Source organism: Chiloscyllium plagiosum, unplaced genomic scaffold (assembly GCF_037043375.1).
Source record: "Chiloscyllium plagiosum isolate Xiang-an unplaced genomic scaffold, Cpla_swu_hap1 HiC_scaffold_27, whole genome shotgun sequence".
Taxonomy (NCBI): domain Eukaryota; kingdom Metazoa; phylum Chordata; class Chondrichthyes; order Orectolobiformes; family Hemiscylliidae; genus Chiloscyllium; species Chiloscyllium plagiosum.
Genome location: NW_028270165.1, coordinates 64657865 through 64684931, shown reverse-complemented (window position 1 = coordinate 64684931; position 27067 = coordinate 64657865). Strand labels below are relative to the sequence as shown.

General features: G+C 41.7%; 1 protein-coding gene across 1 annotated transcript in view; it reads right to left on the bottom strand.

Annotated features, from left to right (window-relative positions):
* The window catches only part of LOC122545632 (scavenger receptor cysteine-rich type 1 protein M130-like), a 78883-nt gene that overhangs the window by 2737 nt on the left and 49079 nt on the right, over positions 1-27067 (bottom strand). Inside the window, exons 11-21 of the mRNA XM_087975332.1 lie at positions 18244-18276; positions 17212-17526; positions 11643-11957; positions 9613-9930; positions 6040-6357; positions 4517-4857; positions 4000-4330; positions 3848-3889; positions 3547-3663; positions 2091-2198; positions 710-823 (exon numbers count right to left, since the gene is read on the bottom strand). Coding sequence (XP_087831458.1) covers positions 710-823; positions 2091-2198; positions 3547-3663; positions 3848-3889; positions 4000-4330; positions 4517-4857; positions 6040-6357; positions 9613-9930; positions 11643-11957; positions 17212-17526; positions 18244-18276 — 2352 coding nt within the window. The remainder of the gene's footprint in view (positions 1-709; positions 824-2090; positions 2199-3546; positions 3664-3847; positions 3890-3999; positions 4331-4516; positions 4858-6039; positions 6358-9612; positions 9931-11642; positions 11958-17211; positions 17527-18243; positions 18277-27067) is intronic.

Here is a 27067-nt window from a genome sequence, read left to right as displayed (position 1 = left end):
CCACACTATAGTGTGGAATTATCTCATTGAAAGGAGGAAGAGTTACGAAGGGCTGAGAGACCTACCGCTGTATCTATCTTGCAATTGATTGACTTGGAGCTGAGCATGCAGAGTCGCTGGCATGCCTGCGATGAGTCATGAAATGATGACGACTGTAGTTGGGGAAGACAAGAAGGAACATCTCTCTATGGTGGAGAGATCAATGACCAAAGGCCATACATTTCAGAGAAGTGATAGGAGAAGTAAACAGGAAATCTACGACTCTCTGCCAGGAAGGGTGAGAGAGGCAAAACACGCTCAAAAAAGTATTCAGTGATGCACTTGCAATGTCAAGACATACAAGGCTGTGGGCCAAGGTGTGCTGTAAAAATGCGATTAGAATGATAACCTGGTTGTTTTTGTAATGTTCAGCTTAAGGAGACGTATTCTTCTTCGGGATTGGGTGTGAGTGCAGTTCCTGAAAGCAACGACATCGAACGCACATCTCTTTGAACATTACAAGTAGAGGTCATAGGCTCTATAATCTCTGTGAGCAACAAGACAGCCGGACAGATCATGCCCATGATCATGTGGTATCAAAACAGCGATTTTCTCTTTAACCAACATTCCAGTGGTCACACTACCTTGTGAGGGTTGCAATCGTTAAGTTTTGGACAGCTTAGAGGGTGTAGGACGAAAATTAATTGACAGAAAGTGATGCTATACACACCTGGAATGCTGTTGGATTTCACCTCAAGATTTTCAGATCCGGGATTATTGTCGGTCAAGTTGTGGCTGGTGTAGTATTCAATGCGATTGAGTGAGTCAATGGAAGCATAAATTACTAAAAATAAAAATGGAGAGTTATTTTCAAACTCGAATTCCAAGAGAAGCCATGACCAATAAGATTTAGAATGAGGCAAATATTCTTCAACCAGAGGCTTGCGAATCTATGGAACACAGATGGCTATTGAGGCCAATCAGTGTGTATTTAAAACAGAAATACAAAGGTTATTGGTTAATAAGGGGATAAAAACATCCAAGGAGAAGGCAAATCAAAGTGGTTGAGAACCACATCAGCCCTTATTGAATGGCAGAATAGACTCGATGAGCCAAATGATCTAATCCTGATCCTGTATGTCGTAGACTTATGAACTGTAGTTGAAGGTTTTATGTTATTAATTGTAGGGTGACAACAGAAAGTATTGTTCTTTAATCGTGCCTGTATAAATATCTGGAATAATGTCAAGTGAACCCACTGCGGGAAGGAATATGATAAAAGAACTAAGAGCAGGAGTACTCCATCTGACCGTTCCAGCCAGTTCCGCCGTTCAATAAGATCATAACTGACCTTTTCGTGGCTTCAGTTCGACTTACTCACGATTTTAACGTTCAAAACATTATTCACCCCAGTTCTAAAAACATCTGATGAGGCAGGGAATTCCATAAATTCTCAATCCTGTGGGTGAAAATGTTCCTCCTCAATTTGGTCCTAAATCTGCTATCTGTACTTTTCAGGCCATGTCCGTTCAAATAATAGTCATTTCTAATTTTATTCCAACCAAAATGGATAATTTAACATTTATCATCTACCAGACATTTTCTTTCCATTCATTTACACTGTATCTGAACACCTGCAAAGTTTCAGAGTCATATGCACACTTTCAGCACCACTCATCTTCTGTGATTCATCATATTTGTTTATACATTGATTCCTCAATTTTGCTTCCGCTCTTTGGTGCTGTGTAATCCATACTTACTGCAAAAGTTATATTATTTTAAAATCAATGACGAATTGATTAGTTGTCCACCCATCTGAAGGGGTCAGAGTGGAACCAGGGTAGAAGTGAAATTGATAGTTCTGTTTGCATTTTCAAATACATGCCAGAAATAATCTATCAGGAATGTAGGCCAGTGGGAATTATCATATTGAAATTCTTCATCTCACGAAATGCGGACAGAGACACAGTTAATGAGATAGCTTCCCACTCACGACGACTGTGTTTTAATTATTAATCATGTTCATTCAGTCATTGATCATGGAAGACTGCAAATTAAATGGAAGCTATACTTATCCAGTCATGATTCACTATACAATAGGAAATATATACCTGGTCCATGTTTGTGATCCGTCCTCTTTCCAGGGGGAATATTCTCAATTTCTTCATAAATTCCTTGGTACAAACCAAGGCGTGAGCCTGTGCCACCAAGGTTAAGTTCTGTTGAATAAACAATAGACTGGTCAGCATTTGTAGCTGAACACTCGCAGAAACAAGGTGTTTATATCTGAAGAACCAGGGGAGAGAAGAACGAGTTCGCACAATGCTGTAGATTAGAATCTTCACACAACGTTAACTGATCGCTGAAGGGAGAACATATTGGAAAAACAAGTGAACAGGCCATGATTAATTTCCATGTCACATCAGTTCCCGAACCTAGTATGTTAAACAGAAAGAGGGAGATGTTCTTGTTGGTATAAATTTGGGTATTTTGTTCTAATTTTGCTGATTCAAATATCTATTCAAGAAAATTCTCAGCTCGCAATGGTGCATGTGAGTGAAGATGTTGAGTGCAGAAAATGAAACTCTTTAATGCAATGAAAAAACGAAAATGCTAATAACCTATATTTTTTAAAAAAACTTGATACCATTAAGGAGATTACAAATTAATGTTCAACATACCGTGGTCCTAACAAACAAGATTGATAATAATGTTGTTAGAATTGGACTACTTTCATTAAACAATTGCATAATTATGACAATTAGTTAAAAACCAAAACGTGAGACGAATGAAATAAGGTGAACCTTGATGACATTGATCGTGATAGACTAAGTGCCTAGTTTTTCTGGCTATATGGAAAGGAAAATTAAGAGCATGTGAAAGGATAGAAAATGATTGTTATTAGTGTTGATTTTCATTGCTAACTCGTGGAAAATGGTCCCCAAGCAAACGCTTTTAAATTATTGTGCAAAGTATAGAAGTATCATTTGCTCAGTCAAGGGAAGCCAATTGTTGCCTAACTGGAAGTTCCCTTAAAAGGACCCTTAATCCTCTCAATGATCTTGGGTTGTGGTAGCAGCACCCAGACACTCAAGAACCATAAATAATAGTAACTAATGAAGAAATATTTAGAGGCAGTCTGCAAATAACTCAATGAAACGGAGAAATATTGCTGCCATCATTGACCTGCTCTGGAATGTCATGTATATGTTAACTGAAAGATAAGAAAGTGCAGTCATTATATTTCTTTCCCAATGATGACTGTAGCAACTTCACATTATACGTTAATTCAGTTTCTCTCCAAATATATTGATGCATACTTCACACAGTTCGAATATTCTTTTAACTGCTATTTACAGTTTTGATGCATTTATCTGAGTGTTTATTAAAACTTCGCGCTTCATTTGGCAAAGTCCCTCGAAGAAAACAGACAGCCAAGAAGTGCCGCACAATCGTGACCATCTCAGTCAAATGCTCGAAAAGTGCAATAAAAACGTACAGCCCCGAGAACGTATGCAACAGTGAAAGTGACGCAGTGTTATCTCAGTTGGTAGATATGATGCTTACCTTTCATTTGCAATTTTCTCTGCATGACCACCAGTAATGCGATTAACTCACAGATTAACAAGACTCCCAAAGATGAACAGACGACAACAGGCATGGAAATAGACAGACTTTCCTGCCCTTAAAGGAGGGAGTACAAACGGGTTTAGCACAGTTAAGGTCTGCCATGGAAAATTGTAAATAATCATCATTAAGGAAACAATGACACTAGCTTCCAAATCGTGAAAATGCCAACAGCATCAATGTCACTTTTCAGGAAAGTAACGCGAACACAAATACTAATAATAATATCAGTCATAAATACCCGCAGGTGGAGGTAAAGGTGAGGCCGTCACCAACTCGGATCCTGTGGAACAGAAAGTACGAATAATTATGAAGGGCAATGTAACTTAGGAAATCAAATAGTTGCCCAGATTTTTAACATTAATGGCGCACGTCAGTCAGCATCAATCTTACCAGAACACTTTACACTGGCAATTTCCTTGTGGTTACACTTGCTTTTAGCTGGAGCTGCGGAGAGACAGTCCAACAGAGAGAATTCTCTTCCCTTACACTTCACATCATTCTGCCAGATAACATCTTTCTCCTGGGAGAGAGCGGCCTCATCTCGGGCTGATAGAGCGAAGCCACATCCCAGCTCTCTGCAGACAACATTAGCATCAGTTATATCCCAGGAATTGCCACACAACGTTCCCCAGCGTTTATCGCACATGATTTCCACTCTTCCAGAACAGTTGCTGCTTCCTCCATGCAAGTGCACACTGTCTTGCGTATCTGTGGTACAGAACTGATTATTATTGAATGCAGTACAAAGCAGAATCTCCAAGAATTCGCACATAGAGAACGAAGACGCACCTAATTGTTGATGGCAGTAAGTTGAACTGAGGGTCTGCTCCTTTGTCACATTGCTCTCTGTTGGAAGGAGAAAGATGCTCAGTCTATTGGAAATTCATGTTTGAAATGACACCCGAACATTGAGAAGGCTTGTCATGTTACCTGAACAAACTACACCAGCATCTTCCCGGTGTTGACAGTCGTGTTGACCCCACGGATCTGTGTGACATTGCCACAGTGTCGACTCGTGTGACAGACACTCCATCTCATCGAGCCAAATAGTTCCCGTTCCTGCTCCGAATGATTGAGCGTCGTATTCAACATTCTGGAACTCACCACAGTGAAGCTGTTTACAAATCACTTTGGCAACGTGTGGATCCAAAGTGTCTGAACACACTGTTCCCCAGGTCCCATTGTAGAACACCTCTACTCTTCCCTCACAGCGATGCTTTCCATTCACCAGCCGCAGCTCCTTGTGTTCTGTTCAAACAATAACAGATATCCAGATTGTTAGATTGTTCATATCGCTGGTGTGTCCTGTGATTGCCGAAACGAGCAGGATGCATGATATGAACAAAGGGAATTGCTGGAGAAACTCAACAGAATCTGTGAAGAGAGAAAGCACAGACAAATCTTCAGGTCCAGTAACGCGTATTCTGAATAGAGGAGGCGTCACTGGACATGAAACGTTGTCTCTTTGTCTCGACGGATGCTGCGAGACATATGAGATTTTCCAGAAATTTTCCTTTTTGTTTTAAATTCGCAGCATCCGCGGACCGTTGTGTTCAGTTTTCTTCATGACACATATTGCAATGAAAAAAGGAATGAGCCAAATGTGTATCGTGCATGGAGTTGAGAAGGACTTGACCAAGACACGACTAGAATCTGGCGAACTGTTTGAGAACCCGAAATGGTCGAGAAGCAGAAACTGACAGAAAACAGAAAGCCTGTGTTAAAAGTAAATTGTCCACTTTGCAGAAGTGACGGTCCACTGGAACTGGTTCTGATATCATGGCTGTTCAATTATATACATATATATAGATATATATGCAATCAATTTTAATTTTGTATCACCAGGGAAGTTTCAAACTGCTCAGTTGGAAGCAAATTACGGAATATTTTTACTGTTCTGAAAAATCATGAAAAACGCAAGTGCACAGTAATAAACAGGCAGTACAGGTCAGATACAATTGTACAGGAGCTGTGTCTGATACAGTGAAGTCTGCTCGGAAACACAAAGAAAAAAAACTCCCTTCATTTTCGAGTCACAAATAGTTCGATAGACACACGAACAGGTCTCATATTACTGGTGGCCCGATACAAAAGTAAAGATCATAAATTTGGAATTAAGTTTTAGTAAACCCTTTCTGACAATCAGGACAATATTGGCATCCACTTGGAGTAGTGACAACAGATCAAAAATGACACTTTTCATGACAAACGCGTCTTGTATCAATAGAAGATGAAAAAACTGACAGAAAAGCAAGTTAGATTAGAGAAACGAATTGTTCTTTCACTTTTTGTGTACATGTAAGTGTCAGAGATCGTTTCTTTAAATTACTGCCGCTGCTCTACATTCCTTCGAATTCAGTGAACATACGTCAGCATGACGTCTCACTTGCAACATTCGAGCAAACTAATAGCATTAAAGAATGGCCTCACCCGAGCACATAATTCTCACATCCTCTTTATGAGAACAGTCGTCTTGGTGACCCAATGGTACTGAAGGACATTCCCAGAGAAATGATTCGTTTCCAAAACACTTCACATCTTTCCACCAAATGTGGCCTGAGCCCGGTCCAGAGGAGGAAGGGGGTGTCATATCCAGTGCTTTTCCACAACCCAGTTGTTTACAAACGACTTTAGCGTCTACCACATCCCATGAATCATCACAAACTGAGCCCCATATTCCATTGTAGTAAATCTCCACTCGACCAGCACAAGGGCTTCCACCATCTGACAGCCTTACCTGAAAGTGCTCTGTGAAACAATTACACATTCAATGCACATTCCCTTCATCACTCAGGGCAACATAGTACATAGATACAGGAAAGAGCGTTTTAAATGTTCTCACGAGAAGTATTTATTGTGCTTAAACATAATTTCTTACAAAACTGTTAGATCAAGTGTAACCTTTTAGCAAGAATGTACAGCACATGAATGTTTCAAAATATCTTATTGCACCTGGTACTGCCAGGTTCAGTTTCCCTTTCTATATTGAATATTCTGTGAAATATTTTGCAAACAGTTGCATTTGTGCTTTCTCTTCCTGCCACTCCGTTTATGTCTGTCCATGCGTTACTTTGTCTAATGCTCACCCTATTTTATAGTGCACATAACAGTACGTTCGTCCAATATAAATACCGTCTCAGCTTTCATTCATCAGCGCACATGAGAATACTATACCTTACGAGAATATAACTGAAAGACAACATATATATTAGCATGACAGCAATAGCACTTTGAGTGTTGTAAAAGTGTAAATACTGAAAGGGGGCGAAAAGTCATTTCAGGTTATTATCACGTGTACTTAGATACAAAGGTCCAGAACTAATTCACAGAATCACAGATTTAAGAAGTCTTCAGCACAGAGAAAGAACCTTCGGCCCACCAATTCTGCTTCTGTCAAAAACAAGCTCCTAAATATTTTATGCTCATTTCCCAGCACTTGGGTTCGTCCTTAACTCCTTCGCATCACAAGTGCACATCTAAATATATCTTAGATTTCACTAACGTTTCTGCCTCTACCAAACTTACAAGCAGTGAGTTCCAGACTACTCCGCTGCCCCAAGTGGATGAAAAAGAGTATCCTCAGGTCCCTCTGAACCTTCTGTCCATCACCTTAACTCTATGCCACATGGTAAGCAATTGCATAACATAGGGGAAAGATTTCTTGTTGCTTATTATACACCTCAATCCCGCCCATACTCATTCGCCTCTGTTCAAAGGAAATGAATCCAAATCTGGCCAAGTTGTCTTCATAGCTAAATGTTGTTCATCTCAAGAAAATCTCTCATACGTTTCCCCCTGCATTGTCTCCATGACTGTCAAATGCATCCTCTGATGTGGATTCCTTAACTGCACACAGTTTTCTGCTCTGGTCTAAATCATGCTTCTTGCAGTTTGAGAATAAACTTGTTCGCCCTTAAAACACTGTCTTCAACTTCTAACGAACCATTTTATGATCTTTATAGAGGAAAAGTGAAGCTTCCAACACGTCAACAGCATAACAGCTGTTTGTAATTTATTCTGCACAATGGGATTTTTGACAACTTGTGCGCTGGACCTGACACGAGAGGAGACCTTCCCTGAGCTCACTGCTTGCAAACTGCTTTTCTGATTGATCACAAGTCACACAGTTGCTTATATCTTCCGCACAGCATTCCAATGTTGTTGCAATGTCCCCGGTTGTAATTCGAGATGAGTACTTTACACACATTCACCAAGAAGCCATTGCCTAGACATTTCAATGAGCATGAAAGCGTTCCTTCAGGGTCTCATCACCATCCCGAGATACATAACGCACAACGACTCCCAAAATATTATATAATTCCAGTGCGGCGACTTCGCATGTGAAACATCTCAAGACATTTGTTTTGTATGGAATCCATCTCTCGTGCATTATCTACAAAATTCAAACTGCGCTTTCAGTTTCTGCAATGCTGCACAAGATCAAAAGTTTCTCAGAGAAGATAAAAAGCTCTACTAATTGAAAGAAATGCGGTCATTTCAAGTAATGGAGTCCTAGAGATGTCCAGCACAGAAACAAACCCTTCAGTCCAACTCCTCCATGTCAATCACGTATTCTAAATTAATCCACTCCTATTTGACAACATTCCGCACACATATCTCTAAACCCTTCCTATTTATTCACAAATCCAGATGACTTTTAAATGTTGTAACTCTGCTATCCTCCAACACCTCACTGTCAAGATATTTCATACGTACAACCTCTTTTGTGACAAACCTTGTCCCTCAGTTCCATTAGAAATCTTTTCGCCTTACTTTTAACCTCTGCCCTCCAGATTCGGATTTCACTATCCTGGGGACAATGCCTTGACTATTCAACTTATGCATGCCCCTCCTGATATAATAAACTTCTGTCAGGTCTCCCTTCAGCCTCTGACCATCCAGGGAAAAACGCCCCAGTCTGTTTATCTTCTCCCAAAAAGTCAATCCTTCCAACTCTGGTAACATCACTGCAAATCTTTTCTGAATTCTTTCAAGTTTCCCAGCATTGTTCTTCTAAAAGGGTGGCCAGAATGATACACATAAGTCCAAAAGTGGCCAACCAATGTACAGCCACAGCATGACTTTCGAACTCTTGTATTCAGTGGCACGGATCAATTAATGTAAGAGTACCAATCACCTTCTTCACTGCACTGACTCTCCATGCCTCCATTTTCGATGCACTTCGAGTCTGCACACCGAGGTCTCATTGTTTGGCAACAATCCCCAGGACCTTACCATTAAAAGTATAATTTGTGCACGTGTGTCAACTGTACTTTTGGGTTAAGAAACTGTAATTAGATTCCTGATTAGATTAGATTTCTTAGAGTGTGGAAACAGGCCCTTCGGCCCAACAAGTCCACACCGACCCTCTGAAGAGCAACCCACCCACACTCATTCCCCTACATTTACCCCTTCACCTAACACTACAGGCAATTTAACATGGCTAATTCACCTATACTGCATATCTTTGGACTGTGAGAGGAAACCAGAGCACCCGGAGGAAACTCACGCAGAAACGGGGAGAATGTGCAAACTCCACTCAGACAGTTTCCTGAGGCGGGAATTAAACCCGGGTTTCTGGCGCTGTGAGGCAGCAGTGCTATCCACTGTCCCAGCCTGCCGCCCCTTAAGATTAGATTAGATTAGATTCCCTACATTGTGGAAAGTGACCCTTTGGACCAACCAGTCCACACCGACCCTCCGACGTTTAACGCACCCAAACCCATTTCCCTCTGACTAATGCAAATAACACTCTGTGCAATTTAGCATAGCCAATTCACCTGACCTGCCACGTAATGCTTGTATCTCACAACAAAATGGTGTCAATTTCTCATATTCATCCATCTGCAACCGCCGCCCACCTCAGATCTGCTTTCATCCCAGAGATGAATAAATGGTTTCAGTGGCACTGACAAGCAAGTGGTGTACATTCTCAATTTACTCAGCAGATGAATATTTGTCTTGATATATCTGAGCCGGTTTAAATGGGAAGAGTCTACTTACCTGAACAGAGGACCCCTACGCTACTGCCTTCGATGTCAGACGAATTCAATGTGTTGGAGATCCTGCACTCCTGGAGCTGTGATTCATGTCCATGACATTGGACAACATGTACCCACGCATCACCATCACTCTCCCCGTACTTTGAAGAATTATATATTTCTAAGGCATAACCGCATCCCAGCTGTCTGCAGACAACGTTGGCATCATTCTGATCCCACACGGTGTCATGCACTCCGCCCCAGCTTCCATGAGAGTAAACTTCAACTCGGCCATCACAGCGGCTTTCTCCATTCACTAGTCTTAGCGCCCAATTTTCATCTGTAAAATAAGAGTTACTGAGAACAGCGATTGAAATGAACACAGATATTCGAGAACTGACAATCACAGGAAAATGTATGATTTGCAATCATAAAGATATTTTGTCCATTTACTTTTTCAAATACTTTCATCATGTCATTACATTTCTTCTGAAAAAAAATTGAGAGCGGCGTGGAAATAAAAGTGCTGCTCTTCTGGCTTTCGTTGAAAATAAAGTCTCGTCTTTAGCGAGCGACCACATCCATTCAGGCCGACTGTCAGTCTGCAGATGCTACTCGTATGCTTTGACCATTTATATGTTGCCACTACTCTCATGGTTGACGGCAGAGCATGTTGCACTGAGCAAATGACCCGCAACATGACTGAGACAACGGTTAAGATGATAATGGAGACGGAGGAACAAGTCTGTTTGAGAATTATGACATTCAAACCACTTGTGAACATTTGCGATAGCTCATAAATTTTAAAACGTGATGCTGTCACTCACTAATGTAACTGCCAATGTTCTCCATTTTCTTTTGAACATTGTCTCCACGCTATTGATACGTCAACATCTTTTCTTTGAAGGTATGAATACATCTGATTTCTGTGGCGCCATTTGTGCAGATTCTGATATTCACTGCCAGGAGTTGAGGGCAGAATGTCATGTCGTAAAAATGTTGACACGAGTAATTCAGATGCTTTATGCATTCTCTGGGGGAATGTTGGAAAATGTATGCTTTGGAATTGGAGCCCAGTTTCAGCTCGTGAACAGGGAAACTATGAAGAAATATTGAAAACACAACTCATGCAGCCCCTAATGTTTGTCAGGAAATCAAATCTGGTTTCCACATTTGATCTGCCCGACAAGGTCTTCAGGCTCATAAAAGAGTGACAAAATCATAACTAAAAGCCTGTAAAACCAACTTAGTTAAAATGAAATCAGGCATCAGCACCAATCCTGGCCTCACCAGTCACATCTCCGTTCCCTGAAAGACTAAGTATCAGAATAATAATCGTTAAAATGTTCGTGAAATATTCCAAATCTGAAACAGTACAGAGAGTTTAGAAGCACGAACACAATTAGTAACCCAGGCAGAATGGATGCATCTTTGGAGAGACAGGGGATTGACATTTGAAGAATGCGGCAGTTATATGCAAAGATTTAGGAAATTAATTATCACCTTGGATGGCATTCAGAATTTTTTTAAAAACATAATGTACATTTAATACAAAATAGCTTCCGAAAACTCAAGTGTCGTATCTCAGAACATCATTGTGCCAAATCAAACATGGCCTCTTGATTTGCAAAGTGGAGGTAGAAATTAAGACCTGGTGGTGCTGAGAGTGCCCGAAATTCCAGAATGGCAGCTGGTAAAGATCAAACTGAGTTAATAGTCTGGAACGGAAAGTTAGTCTTAGCGATGGTGACAGTCAAACGATCATCAATTCTCCTAACAACTCATCTGGCTAATACTTTTCCTTATGGAAGGACATCTTCCGGTCTAACCTTTTCTGACTGACATATGACTGCGGATTATTAACCATATAGTTGAAAGGTAATGACTTCCTGAAGTGAACTAGTGCACCAGTTAAACCGAGATTAATCACAAAAGGCCAACAGGCCATGGGCTCACCAATGACATTCCATTAAGGTATAAATAAAATAATTCCAAACTTTAAGTACACAGGAACACTGTTTAGCAAAAGAGCAATTGCTATAAAGGACATACCCGAGCAGATGACATTGGCCATACTTCCATGTAAACAGTTGAAGCTTTCCCCATGTGAAACTGGACAGTTCCACAATCGTCGCTCGTTTCCATGGCATTCATAGTTTTCCTTCCACACTGGTTGGGCTCCCCTCCCAAATCGAGCATCTCTCGGGATCGACTTTACAGTCCCGCAAAAAAGGTGCTCACAGACCACATTGGCGTCTTGTAAGTCAAAGTAAACACCGCACAGCGTTCCCCACTGCTCTCCATGCAGGACCTCCACTCGCCCAGAGCACCTGTTCTCCCCACCAACCAATCGGGGCCCATTGTTTCCTGTTTTGGATCAAATAAAGAAACAAACGTTTGCAAATATCCACGCACTTGTTCAAGATTCAAAAGAGAAAATAAATCGAATCTCATCCTCCATTGCCCAATACAACACATGACAGTTACAATGTCTTTAAAATAATTACGATCATTTCATGAAACTCTTTCCACTATTCACATTTAAAGGGTATTCCCAAGATAGTGATTATGATCATTTACCTCAGTCCTGGAAAACCTATGAAACGAGGGTGTAAAGGTTGACTTGATGCAGTCCATAGTTTGATAACAGCAGTGTACTTTTGGTCCCGATTGCTCGTGCAGGTTAGATTGACTTTTGCAATCATGCAGTAATGCTTAACTCAATTTACTGATGAATACGTGGCTGCATTCTTGTTAGAGAGATGTGGTTGATGCTGATTGAACCTGATGGTCACTATTCATCAGCCGTGGGTTGAGCTCAGAAGGTGGAGGAACAGAGGGATCTTGGGGTCTATGTACATAGATCTTTGAAGGTTGCCACTCAGGTGGATAGAGTTTGTAAGAAGGCCTATGGAGTATTATCGTTCATTAGCAGAGGGATTGAATTCAAGAGTCGTGAAGTGATGTTGCAGCTGTACTTGACTTTGGTTAGGCCACAGTTGGAGTACTGTGTGCAGTTCTGGTCGCCTCACTTTAGGAAAGATGTGGAAGCTTTGGAGAGGGTGCAGAGAAGATTTACCAGGATGTTGCCTGGAATGGAGAGGAAGTCGTACGAGGATAGGTTGAGAGTTCTCGGCCTTTTCTCGTTGGAACGGCGAAGGATGAGGGGTGACTTGATAGAGGTTTATAAGATGATCAGAGGAATAGATAGAGTAGACAGTCAGAAACTTCTTCCCCGGGTACAACAGAGTGTTACAAGGGGACATAAATTTAAGGTGAAGGGTGGAAGGTATAGGGGAGATGTCAGGGGTGGGTTCTTTACCCAGAGAGTGGTGGGGGCATGGAATGCCCTGCCCGTGGGAGTGGTAGAGTCGGAATCATTGGCGACCTTTAAGCGGCATTTGGATAGGTACATGGATGGGTACTTAATCTAGGTTAGAAGTTCGGCACAACATCGTGGGCCGAAGGGCCTGTTCTGTGCTGTATTGTTCTATGTTCTATGTAAGGACATTCATGGCAACTTCAGATTGTGGGGGTAATGAAACAACGCTGATGGCATTACCTTATATCAAATACCAGTCATTCAGCCCACTGAGGTCGCCGATTCCATCAGGGTGTTACAATACAGTGCAGTTAACGAGGCGAATGTATTAAATAATTATTTTTGAAGGCAATTTCCGAAACATGGGCAACAAATGAGTTTACATGTTTGAGGCAATTGAGATACTTATAATGTTAAAAGTTTTTTTGTACAGTGAGATGTTGAGCATCCAGGTGACCAAATCATGACCAGTGCATCAGATGCTGGCTGCAATATGCAGTTTCAATAATATTAACCTTTATTCTCCCATCGAACCTACAGTAATGAAATCAATTATAACCTGCGAAAGTGTACCGTTTGGTAGAATGTGACATGGACTTCCCCGAATTTGCATTGAGGTGCAGAGTAACACTTCAAAATTAGCCCCTGGTACCATGCATCAATGTTTTCAAACCATTATTCATGACATCTCCCAATTTCAGTAGAGCATGCAAAGAGAACAGAACAGATAAGTAAGTGACAGATGAAACTTTAAGCAAAGAAGTTTGAGGCAGTATATTTTGGCAGCCTGGAAAATGACATACAACGTGCATTTAGATGTTTTCACCTTTTCCCTCTTCATGTTGTGAATAAGTGCACTTTGACAGAAGTGCTGGAGCTTCAAAAGCTGAGATACATCAAGTTGACAGAATACTTGGTAGAGTAGTCAGCAATGCAACTTAAACTTAAATTTAAGAATAGAAGAATTTCGGGCAGAAAGAGAGAAATAATTCCTTTGCGTTTGGGAAGATAGGAAAACATTGTTTATAATTATGTGGAACACATAATTGACAAAGTGTGTCCTGGCTCTTGAGGAGATGCATACTCGAAGAGATACGCGAACAGGCTTCTATTTTCGACTAATGTGTATTGTCCAGGTTATGGATCATATTGAAGCAATGGAGCTGGAACTGATAGAGGTGTACGAGAATATTACTTGATGAACAAAGCAGCAAACGAAAGAAATTACTGGACCTGCCAATTGATCATCGAAAGAGTAACAGGCAATAATGTTACAATTTGGGACAAAAGGTGCACAGTTTTACATATTGGAATGCAATGAATCAGACTGTTGACAAAGTGCATACCATGCAAAATATAACGTGTTACCAAGGCAAGATAAATTTACAGCAACGTGAAAGTTCTGAGATTGAGAAGGGTCGCAAGTAAGGGACAGAACGGTGAATAAATTACCATGATAATATCTATCAGCCAACGAGTGTTTGTGAGCTGGAACTTCTTGCTGAAAAAGTTGTTGTCAAGAGTGATCTTCAATGATGTCATACAGTCTGTTTGTATTGTTATAAAATATAATCGGGTCAGGGAGATTCAGAAAATAAACAATTGTCTTGTCATAACTTTAATTGTCTGAGGTTCACGTCAATGTATCTGTATCGACCAACGATTCACATTATCCTCCATGAGCGACGTTTCGTCAACGTCGACACTAAAGTGTATTGGCTGTGGACAGTTGAAGAAATGTCTTTCCCAATCCAAACGCAAACGTTTTAAAATGTTTAAATTTTCAATAATTTCGTGTATATTTTACCTCATCACTCTTGTGCCAGAGAATATGAGAACCTTGAGGATTAGTTGAGATTTGTCACGGTCAAAGCAATGTCAGGAATGCCAGCGACATTACTCTTACACACATGAAGCGGAAATGTGTCTTTTTCTTTAGGTAAGCTTGTACTCACCTGAACATATCAGGGTGACATTGTTGTGTCCAGTGCAATCCTGGTGCGTGGTTGAAGACCGAGGGCACTTCCCCAGCTGAGTCTCATTGCCCGTACATTTAAACACCTCAGTAGCCGTGAGGACAGCACTGCCTCCAGAATGCATCGAGCTTGAAACAGACACTGCGACTCCACAATGAAGCTGTGCACAGGCCACATTGGCGGTGTTCAAATCCCATTCAAGCCCACACATTGTTTTCCAGGTGTCACCGAACTGAACCTCCAGTCTGCCAAAGCATTGGGAATTTTGAGGTACCAACCTCAGAGGTCTGTGATCTGAGATATTTTAAAAAAGCGCAGAATCAGAGCAATTTATAGCAACAGCGACTTAGATTATTTTCTGATAAACATTTATATGATTAATTACAGGTCTGGCATTTAGAACATAGAACATAGAAGAATACAGCGCAGTACAGGCCCTTTGGCCCTCGATGTTGCGCCGATCCAAGCCCACCTAACCTATACTAACCCACTATCCTCCATATTCCTATCCAATGCCCGCTTAAATGCTCATAAAGAGGGAGAGTCCACCACTGCTACTGGCAGGGCATTCCATGAACTTACGACTCGCTGAGTGAAGAACCTACCCCTAACTTCAGTCCTATATCTACCCCCCCCCCCCTTAATTTAAAGCTATGCCCCCTTGTAATACCCGACTCCATACGCGGGAAAAGGTTCACACTGTCAACCCTATCTAACCCCCTAATCATTTTGTACACCTCAATCAAGTCACCCCTAAACCTTCTTTTCTCTAATGAAAACAGCCCCAAGTGTCTCAGTCTTTCCTCATACGATCTTCCTACCATACCAGGCAACATCCTGGTAAACCTCCTCTGCACCCGTTCCAGTGCCTCCACATCCTTCCTATAGTATGGCGACCAAAACTGCACACAATATTCCAGATGCGGCCGCACCAGAGTCTTATACAACTGCATCATGACCTCAGGACTCCGGAACTCAATTCCTCTACCAATAAAAGCCAGTACGCCATATGCCTTCCTCACCGCACTATTTACCTGGGTGGCAACTTTCAGAGATCTGTGTACATGGACACCAAGATCCCTCTGCTCATCCACACTACCAAGTATCCGATCATGAGCCCAGTACCCCATCTTTTTGTTATTCTTCCCAAAGTGAATCACCTCACACTTAGCTACATTGAATTCCATTTGCCACCTTTCTGCCCAGCTCTGCAGCTTCTCTATATCCTGCTGTAACCTGCCACATCCTTCCTCACTGTCAACAACTCCTCCGACTTTCGTATCATCCGCAAACTTGCTCACCCAACCTTCTAACCCCTCTTCCAGGTCATTTATAAAAATGACAAACAGCAATGGTCCCAAAACAGATCCTTGCGAAACACCGCTAGTGACGGCACTCCATGAAGAAACTTTGCCATCAACTACTACCCTCTGTCTTCTTCCATCCAGCCAATTCCTAATCCAAACCTCCAACTCACCCTCAATGCCATATCTCCGTATTTTCTGCAGTAGCCTACCATGGGGAACCTTATCAAACGCCTTACTAAAATCCATATATACCACATCTACCGCTTTCCCCTCATCAACCTCCTTCGTCACCTTTTCAAAGAATTCAATAAGGTTTGTGAGGCACGACCTGCCCTTCACAAAACCATGCTGACTATCCTTGATCACATTATTCCTATCCAGATGTGCATAAATCCTATCCCTTACAATTCTCTCTAAGACTTTGCCCACAACAGAAGTGAGACTCACCGGCCTATAGTTACTAGGGTTATCCCTACTCCCCTTTTTGAACAAGGGAACCACATTTGCTATCCTCCAGTCTTCTGGCACGACTCCTACTTCCCACTACTATCCTTCTGGAAATAAATTGTTCCTACAATCAGGTTGCTGCCCTGTCGATCTCATTCATGTTCAGCCATAACCCCGACCCTCAGCTGTTCAGACAGAAAGCAACTTTCAACCTGAGGATAAGTGACAGAAAATGATTCTGCCAGCCAACACAATGTCTCATCTCAGTATGCATTGGGTTGTAAATGTGATCATTCCTGCAGCGCAGTTCTCTCAATGTGTCTTCAAGTGGCATTACAATGGACACCTGTCGTGCCCCTTTACTGGATTGGAAACGGTAACGAGAATTCACCTCTCCCATTCGCTTCAAATATTCACGCATTATATGATAATACCGAATGAATTGGGCGTTTTGTTATTATCATGTTAATAATATTTGGATAGTTGTCGCTCTGTTATCATATCCCTTTCTGGTTTCAGGCAGCTCCGGCTTGTGATAAAGCTCCAAAGAAATGGTAATAGATTTTTACCTGAACAGACGATACCAGCATCATTGTCGTGTGACAAGCTGTAGTGATCCCATTCCTTTGATTGACACTCCTTCAGAGCGCGCTCGGTCCCGCTGCACTCAACATTCCAGGTCACAATGGGTCCGGATCCTCGTCCAAAGTGAGCCCCGCCCGAGGCAGAGACCGCGGTCCCGCAGTCCAGCTCCCGACACACAACTGTGGCATCCGGCAGGTCCCAAAGATCATGAACGACTGTCCCCCACTGTCCCCTGTAGTGAATCTCCACTCGGCCAGCGCAAGGACTGCCCCCATTCTCAAGTCTCAGCCTCACCGTCTCTGTAAAACACCGAAATCGTAATCAAAGTGAATACTGCGCAATTGTGAAAGCTCCAATTGATGTCTGCATTCCCAGCTCAGAATGCAATGGGAGTGATGGCATGGCAAAAGAAATGCATGCTATCGCAATGTAACTCACAATACGTATTGTGGATGGTGAAATGCCATTTTAGAAGTGATGCTCACTCACAGAGAGCGAGGGTCAGAAAAATGTTTCCACAGAAACAATTCCTCTAAACTGGCCTAGGTGAGGAGAATTTTTATTACTCATTCATGACATATGGGCGCAATGAATGGCGAGAAAAACACAACTGATCCTCCGTGCATCTGAAAATGAAACAGTACTTCCGCCTGTCACAGCCCGAAATATTGTGGGATGTATGATCATATGCGCACAATGTACAGCTCAATAGTGAGTGAAATGGTTTATATACATTGCTGAAAGCAGCACTGTGTGTGTAACTGAATTTTCACAGTATCCCCATGTGTCGTCTCGATCTGAGAATGGCAATGTGCGTAGGAACTGATCCTTAACACTCTGCTCCCCAGCAATCCTGAAATGAGAGACCTTCAGAAGTCATGCAACCCCATTAGTTATGAACAGACAGCTGTTCAACATGAATTTTAAGGCAAGGAGATTCTTAGCACAACTTCGTGCTTGAACAGAATCATCAGAATATAGGAAATCGACTCCATATAAAAGGAGCATGCAGTTACCTTTACTATCGGCCTGAGTGTCAGCAAGTCTGCCTGAAATAGAGGGATAAAAATTCAATTTAGCACGTAGAAATAAATTAGACAAATGCAAAAATGCGGGCAATAATTATCATTAGTTTGCCAAATAATCATATTTTACACAGAGGGTGGTAAGCATCTGGAATAAGCTGCGAGTGGAAATGATTTAGGCGGGTACAGTAACAACACTTTAAAGATATTCGGACAGCTACATGGATAGGGATAGTTGAGAACGATATGAGTCAAGTGAAGAGAAATGGATTTGACATTCGTGGATTAACATTTGATCAGCCTGGACCAGTTTGGGACAAAGGCCCGATGTCCTTACTGTGACTCTGTATGATATCTGGAAAGTTCAAATCTCATTTCATGCAATGGTGATAAAAGCAGGAAATATAATTACTGCAATTATCAAATATTGTCTGTTTTCTTATAAATTTGACCAAATTGTTTCCACACAGAGAGACACGCTGCCAACTCTCTGACTGGTCTGCTCGTCACTCCATTGCTATCTTCCTCAACATTGTGATGATCCCTGTAAAGAGCGACAATACTCCCCAGTTACCAAAGCAAGGCACCCCCGTCCAAAGTTTTCAGCATTTTAGAACTTTGAGTCGATCAGCAATACTGAAATAAACAATGGCTAACAGTGCTTAGTCAGCAACCAAGCCCCGAAAGTATATTTATTTTTTTCAGTGTTTACCATCTTTAATATACGGCTTTATTATGTTCCCCTATCTACATGGCGACAGCATTACGAGATTCACTCATCAACAATATCCAGCAGGAATTATCCATTTCCCTAAATCTGGAACAGGAAGTTTTATGATGGATTGAAAAAAGAAGATCAATATGTAACGGTCCACAAACCATTCTACGGTCACAACAGAGGAAGAAGGTCATTCTGTCCAAGGGGCCGATGCTACCTCTTTGAACACACTGCTTAATGTGTTTCAATGTCTATCGTCATTGCCAACAAAGTATCACTCTCAGTATTTTTAACCCACGTTCAACTCCACTGGGGACAGGATGGTGATGAACCCGCTTTAAACTTTTTGTAAGTGTTTACTGGTTGGCGAACGTGGTGCCACTGTTTAAGAAGGGTGGTAAGGGCACGCCAGGGAACTATAGACCAGTGAGCCTGAGGCAGTGGTGGGCAAGTTGTTGGAGGGAACCCTGAGGGGCAGGATGTACATGTATTTGGAAAGGCAAGGACTGATTAGGAATAGTCAACATGGCTTTATGCGTGGGATATCATGTCTCACAAACTTGATTGAGTTTTTTGAAGAAGTAACAAAGAAGATTGATGACGGCAGAGCGGTCGATGTCATCTGTATGGACTTCTGTAAGGCGTTCGACAAGGTTCTCTATGGGAGACTGTTTTAGCAAGGTTAGATCTCACGGAATACAGGGAGAACTAGCCATTTGGATACAGATCTGGCTCAAAGGTAGTTGACAGAGGGTCGTGTTGGAGGGTTGTTTTTCAGACTGGAGGCTTGTGACCAGTGGAGTGCCACAAGGATCGGTGTTGGGTCCTCTCCTTTTTTTGTCATTTACATAAAGATTTGGATGCGAGCATAAGAGGTACAGTCAGTAAGTTTGCAGATGATACTAAAATGGGAGGTGTCGTGGACAGCGAAGAGGATAACCTCAACTTACAACAGACTCTTGACCAGATGGGCAAATGGGCTGAGAAGTGGCAGATGGAGTTTAATTCTGATAAAAGCGAGATGCTGCATTTTGGGAAAGCAAATCTCCGCAGGACTTATACACTTAATGATAAGGTCCGAGGGAGTGCTGTTGAACAAAGAGAACTTGGAGTGCAGGTTGATAGGTCCTTGAAAGTGGAGTCGCAGATAGATAGGATAGTGAAGAAGGCGTTTGGTTTGCTTTCCTTTACTGGTCAAGGTATTGGTACAGGAATTGGGAGGTCATGTTGCGGCTGTACAGGACATTGGTAAGGCCACTGTTGAAATATTGCGTGCAATTCTGGTCTCCTTTCTACCGTAAAGATGTTGTGAAACTTGAAAGGGTTCAGAAAAGATTTACAAGGATGTTGCCAGGGTTGAAGGGTCTGAGCTACAGGGAGAGGCTAAACAGACTGGGGCTGTTTTCCCTGGAGCGTCGGAGGCTCCAGGTGACTTTATAGACGTTCACAAAATTATGAGGGACATGGAGAGAATAAACATGCAAAGTCTTTTCCCTGGGGTCGGGGAGTCCAGAACTAGAGGGCATAGGTTTATGGTGAGAGGGTGAAGATATAAAAGAGACCCAAGGGCAACTTTTTCACACAGAGAGTGGTACATGTATGGAATGTGCTGCCAGAGCAAGTGGAGGAGGCTGGCACATTTGCAACATTTAAGAGGCATTTGGATGGGTACATGAATACGAAAGGTTTGGAGGGATATGAGCCCGGTGCTGGCAGATGGGACTAGATTGGGTTTGGATATCTGGTCGGCATGGACAGGTTGAACCGAAGGGCCTGTTTTCATGCTGTGCATCTCTATGACTCTATGACTCAACTGAGTTTGCCCTGTCATTCATTTTACTATAACTTATTTTCCCCCTCTCCCAAGCTGATAGAGGCATCGAAATATATTTTCAATTTTAGTTAAGTTAAAATTTCACGCATTGTGTGGTACAGTTTGATGATTTTTAGCTTCTTGTGAAAACTTTCCCATACAATTTTTATAAATTCTATAAACCTCGAATTGCTTGTTTTCAATCTCAGAATAATATCATGTCGACTTTCAGACATCATGGGTCATCTGTTCATGTGTCAATAGATGGTCGCTCACTATGGATTTATTCAATCCCTGCTGTACAACATCTCTCATAAACTGCATTCACCGACTTGAGTGACCGTTCACCTCTTTATCATGCGTGTGCAATATCCCTACAATTCAATGTTAAATCTTTATTTTTTTAATGTAATTCGTCACAGAAAATGAACAGGACAAATCTAAAACAATGTCTTGCACGCTGGCCCAATTATCAGAAGTTTGAAGATCCTTACTCACTGGAGATTTTTGGAAAATAACAAATACATATCAGATCAGTGGCATCATTGTGAACTCTCTAACTGATGGGAGAACTGGTACAAACTAAATCTACTGAAAGACTGTTCATCGCAATTTCAGACAGATGTAACTATGGAATAATTCTGTCTGGTTTTGAACACGTATGTCCTTTTGAACTACTTTTGCAGCATTTACTGGCTCACGTGAAATTTCTCTTGCAACAGTGCAGAGGGTACACCATTCAACGTGGAATGAGGTGAGAGTCGGTACAATTAGTGTTCTCCATATTTCACATCTGTATGAGAACACAAGAACGACGAGCAGGCGTGGGCCATCCGGCCCATCAAGGCTGCACCACCATTCAATGAGACCATGGGCTGATCTTTCCGTGGATTCAGTTGCACTTACCCGCCGATTCTCAACAACCCATAATTCCAGTGCTGTTCAATAATCCATATATCTACGTTTGATTTCATCCAACAAGATAATCTCAACTGCTTCACTGGGCAGGGAATTCCACAGATTCACAACAGAATGGCTGGAAAAGTTCCTCTTCATCTCAGCCTGAAACCTGATCCTCCTTAGTTTAAAGCTACTTTCCCACGTTCTACTTTCACCCACTAGTGTGATGAACCTCCATCATATCTACTCCGTTCATTATTTTCTATCTTTCTGTCAGATTCGCCCCTCATTCTTCTAAATTCCAAATATTGTCCTGGTCTTCTCAAGCTGTCCTCTCCGGAATCAATGCTGTGAAGCTTCTCCGCAATCTGTCCAGTGCCAGTGCAGTATTTAGCTAACACAGATGACTGCCTACTTCAAGCTGAATCGCTGTATCAAGGAAGAAGGCAAGTTGATTTCCAGTCTGCTTCAACTACACATGAGGGACATGAATACCATTTTTATTTTTACAGTAGCGTTTATTTAGATTTCAAAACATCTTTATTTCTCTGAAATTTTGTAATTCAATTAAGTGTCAATCGACACAGGGAATAAAAAGAAACAAAATTATTGACAGCAGCAAAAATGCAGAATACTTGACATTTCTGTATGCGAATTAAAACTGAACACATATTAATTACTAAATTTAGAAACTAAACAATGCATTCACCTCTCGGTTGATATGACTTCAATCATTCATTTTTCTTCACATAAAGGATCAATTAGATTTTATGGTATACCCAAGTAGTAGAATTATGTCGCGAATAAAGAATTCAATTCTTAGTAAAATAGAAAACATTGAGTTGAACATGTGTGCCTGGGAGTGACCCTTGTGTTTCTTCTTGACTAATATCGAATTTATAAAAGAGCAATAGTGGATTGAAAAGTCAGCTATTCATTACTTCGGCACGAGGTGAATATTAAAGTGGTTTTGTGCAACTTGCAATTTTATATTTCATGCACTTCCCTAATTATAGTCATAGAGTCATAGAGATGTACAGCATGGAAAAAGACCCTTCGGTCCAACCTGTCCATGCTGACCAGATATCCCAACCCAATCTAGTCCCACCTGCCAGCACCCGGTCCATATCCCTCCAAACCTTTCCTTCGAATATACCCATCCAAATGCCTCTTAAATGTTGCAATTGTACCAGCCTCCACCACTTCCTCTGGCAGCTCATTCCATACTCTTACCACCTTCTGCGTGAAAAAGTTACCCCTTAGGTCCCTTTTACATTTTTCCCCTCTCACCCTAAACCTATGCCCTCCAGTTATGGACTCCCCCACCCCAGGGAAAAGACTTTGCATATTTACCCTATCCATGCCACTCATAATTTTATTAACCTCTATAACATCACCCCATAGCCTCCATTGCTCCAGGGAAAACAGCCCTAGCCTGTTCAGCCTCTTCCTATAGCTCAAATCCTCCAACCCTTGTATTCCATGAGATCTAACCTTGCTAATCAGTCTTCCATGGGGAACCTTGTCAAACGCCTTACTGAAGTCCATATAGGTCACATATACTGCTCTGCTCTCATCAATCTTCTTTGTTACTTCCTCAAAAAACTCAATAAAGTTTGTGAGATATGATTTCTCACACACAAAGCCATGTCGACTATCCCTAATCAGTCCTTGTCTTCCCAAATACATGTGAATCCTGCCCCTCAGGATTCCCTCCAGTAACTTGCTCAATACTGAGGTCAGGCTCACTGGTCTATAGTTCACTGGCATCTTTACCGCCCTTCTTAAACAGTGGCACCACGTTTGGCAACCTCCAGTCTTTCGGCACCTCACCTGTTCAACAAAGATCGACAAAACTTAATGATGGAGCCGTTCACCATCTCATGCTCTATAATCTGATCCAAGAATGTTGTTACTTCTAGATAAATTAATATGAGATTAAGCTACCAATTTGTCTCACTGTTTCACAAATTGAAAAGTTTCAAAGCACGAGATGAGACAAAATAGTGTACAAGTAATGCAGAACCAGAGTAAATTTACTTCTCGTTCAAATTTATTGTCTCATCTTAGTAGCCACTAAGACTGTTGATCTCGAAGTTACACAAACTAAACTCAGAAACCTTTCTTTCAATAGTTCTGAGCAACCTCCATTTCTATGCCAATTTATTCTTGCATCAGTCCCCAATCGGGTCTCCTTCCAACTGAACCCGAAATGCTTTTTCTTAAATTATATGAAACAACGTCAGGTTACTATCTCTGGTCGTCAAATTCACAACGTAAACAATTTTACAAATTAAGCCAAAATAATTGAGACACCGGGCTGATTGTAGAAAAGAAAAGTGCACATGGAAAATCTGAAACAACTGTGGAGAATGCTGGTGAACCCCAACACATGCGGAGAGAGGAACAGTGTTAAAATTGCCACTCTGTTGGGACTCCTTATTTTCTATCCTTCTGCTCTGAGTGATCGTATCAGACTCGAAATATTTCTGTGTTTCACTCTTCATTGATGTTGACATATCTCCTGATTTCATCCAACATTTTTGAAGTTTCTTTGAGCTATCAGGCGGTTATGCGTACTCCACAAAATTCATGTTAATAAATATATATTCAACCCCCTTTGTTCATATATCAGCTTATAAAATAATTTTGAAAGTGAAATCTAGTCTTTGAGCAACTTGAGCTGTGTTGATGTGCATGTCTTTTTTTTTATCTTCTGCCATATATCTTAGGACAAAACAGACAGCAACTAAACTTTAAAGGAAATAGTACCAGTTTAGTCTTCTGGATATAAAATGCAATTCACTCTCAGGGTCACTGTACCCGTGATTTGGGTGTAAATGGATTGACGAAATGCAGTACATAAATAGACTCGAGGCACACCAGTTACTCGAACCCATTATTTCGATCTCGGGAGCCTGATTTAACCGGTGTGATATGTTTTATGAAAATAATCCACAAAATTCGAATTCAAGCACTTAATTCATTAATGTACATGGAAATACGTCCATGGGAAGAATGAAAAAGAAGGCTTCAATACCTTGGTTAATTCATGTCACTGGATAAATAGGAGTAAATTTTCCAGAGATTGAGAAACCCAATTTACCACAAAGCAATATATTTTTGTGTACATGAACTCTCTTAACATACTACGCCATAGCATAGACAGAATCTTTTAAAGCTAGACTTTCTACGGAGTGGAAACAGGACAAATGGCCCAACAAGTCTATGCTGACCCTCCGAAGAGCAACCAACCCAGACCCATTTCCCTCTGACTAATGCACCTAACGCAGTGTGGACAACTTGGCATGGTCTGCACATCTTTGGACTGTGGGAGGAAACCAGAGCACCTGGAGGAGAGCCACACATACACAGGGGCAATGTGTAAACACCACACAGTCACTCGCCCGAGGCTGGAATCAACTGAGCTGACATGCTGCTCCATATAATAATCTGAAGCAGGATGCCCATCCTTTCACTACAAGTGGAGAACAGGTGCCAGATTTTCAGCATTATTCACTTTCTGAAGAGTAATAACTGTGAGCAACACACAAACCAGCGCGCTTAACAGACACTCGCTGCTTACATTGCTGCATTAACTGCAACATATTTTCACAAGCTGGAGGGCACTTCGCAGAAAGCAATCGGTTTCATTTACACACCGCCCATTATCTGAACAACTTGAAGCATTCACCACCAAGATTCAGCCACAGAAGTTGCGCCATCAATGTTAACGGCAACAACTCAGCTAAACACCTTCACACAACCGAACAAAACTGCACCCACACCAGCTAACAAGGTGCACAGAAAATTGAAAGTACCAGCACCTGCAAATGCCCATCCTGATTGGAATGGCGTCGTTGTTCCTTCCCTGATACTTGATCATGATTCTGTAATTCTCTCCTCACATATGATGATGAACCGAGCCTCAACTAATGCAGTGGACCATGAGTTCAGGTCACCGCCGCCTGGTTGGATTTTATGTAACATTTACCAAACCAGACATTCCCACAGTTTTGAATAAAAAGAAAAAGTGTCGTGAAATAAATATCCTAATAATGATTTCCACCTCTCCCATTTGTCACTAAGAATAAAGTTGGAAAAGGATTTATTTTGGATATTTCATTTTTGAAAGGCTTGCGTGATGAAAATCGTAATGTAAAACAATATCGAGGTAAACATTTTAATTCCACATCAAATAGTGGAATAAATCTCGAATGCAGCGAACGTGAATTTAGTAACATATGTAAAAATCACAACGCCAGGTTATAATCGAGCCAGTTTATTTGGAAGCACTAGCTTGTGGAGTGCCGCTCCTCTATCAGCACAACGACATGATGAAGGAGGAGCGCTCTGAAGGGTAGTGCTTCCAAATAAACCCCGTTGGACTCGAACGTGATGTTGTGTGATTTTTAACTTTGTCCACCCCAAACCAACACTGGCACCTCCACATAAAAGTCACCTAGTTCTATGAATAATATCACAAAACGGTCACACAGGCCACAGGTATAATCTGAGAGTATAATCCATTTGTGCGTGAGTTCAATCAATGGTGACATTGACTGGTGTTTCACTGACACCATGTTCACTGTTAGCCCAGAATCCGGTGCATCCAAATGTAACAGACAACCGTTACAGCTGTTCAGAATTTCTTGAGAAGATTGAAAATTGCTTCCTTCTTGGCTTTCCTTCAGTGATAACACCGTCAGCAAAACAAAAATTCAAACCAAGGTAAAACGCCTAATCTGCCTCCATATTCCTATTCACATCATGTCTAAAAGTAAGTCTGGCTCAACTCTCTTCAGAGAATAGGAGATATGTTTAAAGTGAGTTCAAATTTTCGAAGAGTAAACTCTGCCAACAAAATGATATTACTGTCAGCCCTGCCTCAATTTGCAGCTCTCTTGCCCCGACACAGAAAGGTAATTGTTTAAACCCGATTCCACCGGTTTGAGCATAAAGTCAGCGCTGAAAGAGCAGTTTGGTTCACAGGTCAGTTGGTGCACGTATCTTAGCGTCCTCGATTCTCTGTGGGAAAAGGAGAGGGCCGATCTTGTCGGGTTGCTCGCTCAGCAGACTGTCCAAGTCATTTGGCAGAATGCTTCACCATTAGAACGTTCTAAGAAGCAGGAAGACATCACTTGGGAAGGGCACAAACTGCCAGATCTCTCATGTACACCTAGCTAGTGTGCGGCTACCCACACTGCTCTCTCAGTGAATGCGGGGTTTGGAAGGGTGGCGGGGACATATCCTACTGGAATGGTCCTTTGCAAAGGACGTCTGGAGAAAGATGTAGTACTTTCTGTCGAGGCTCTTCACAAGCAGCTCTTTGACTCATGACACAATGGTCTATGGTCTGTTCTCCAGGACACACCCCGACACTG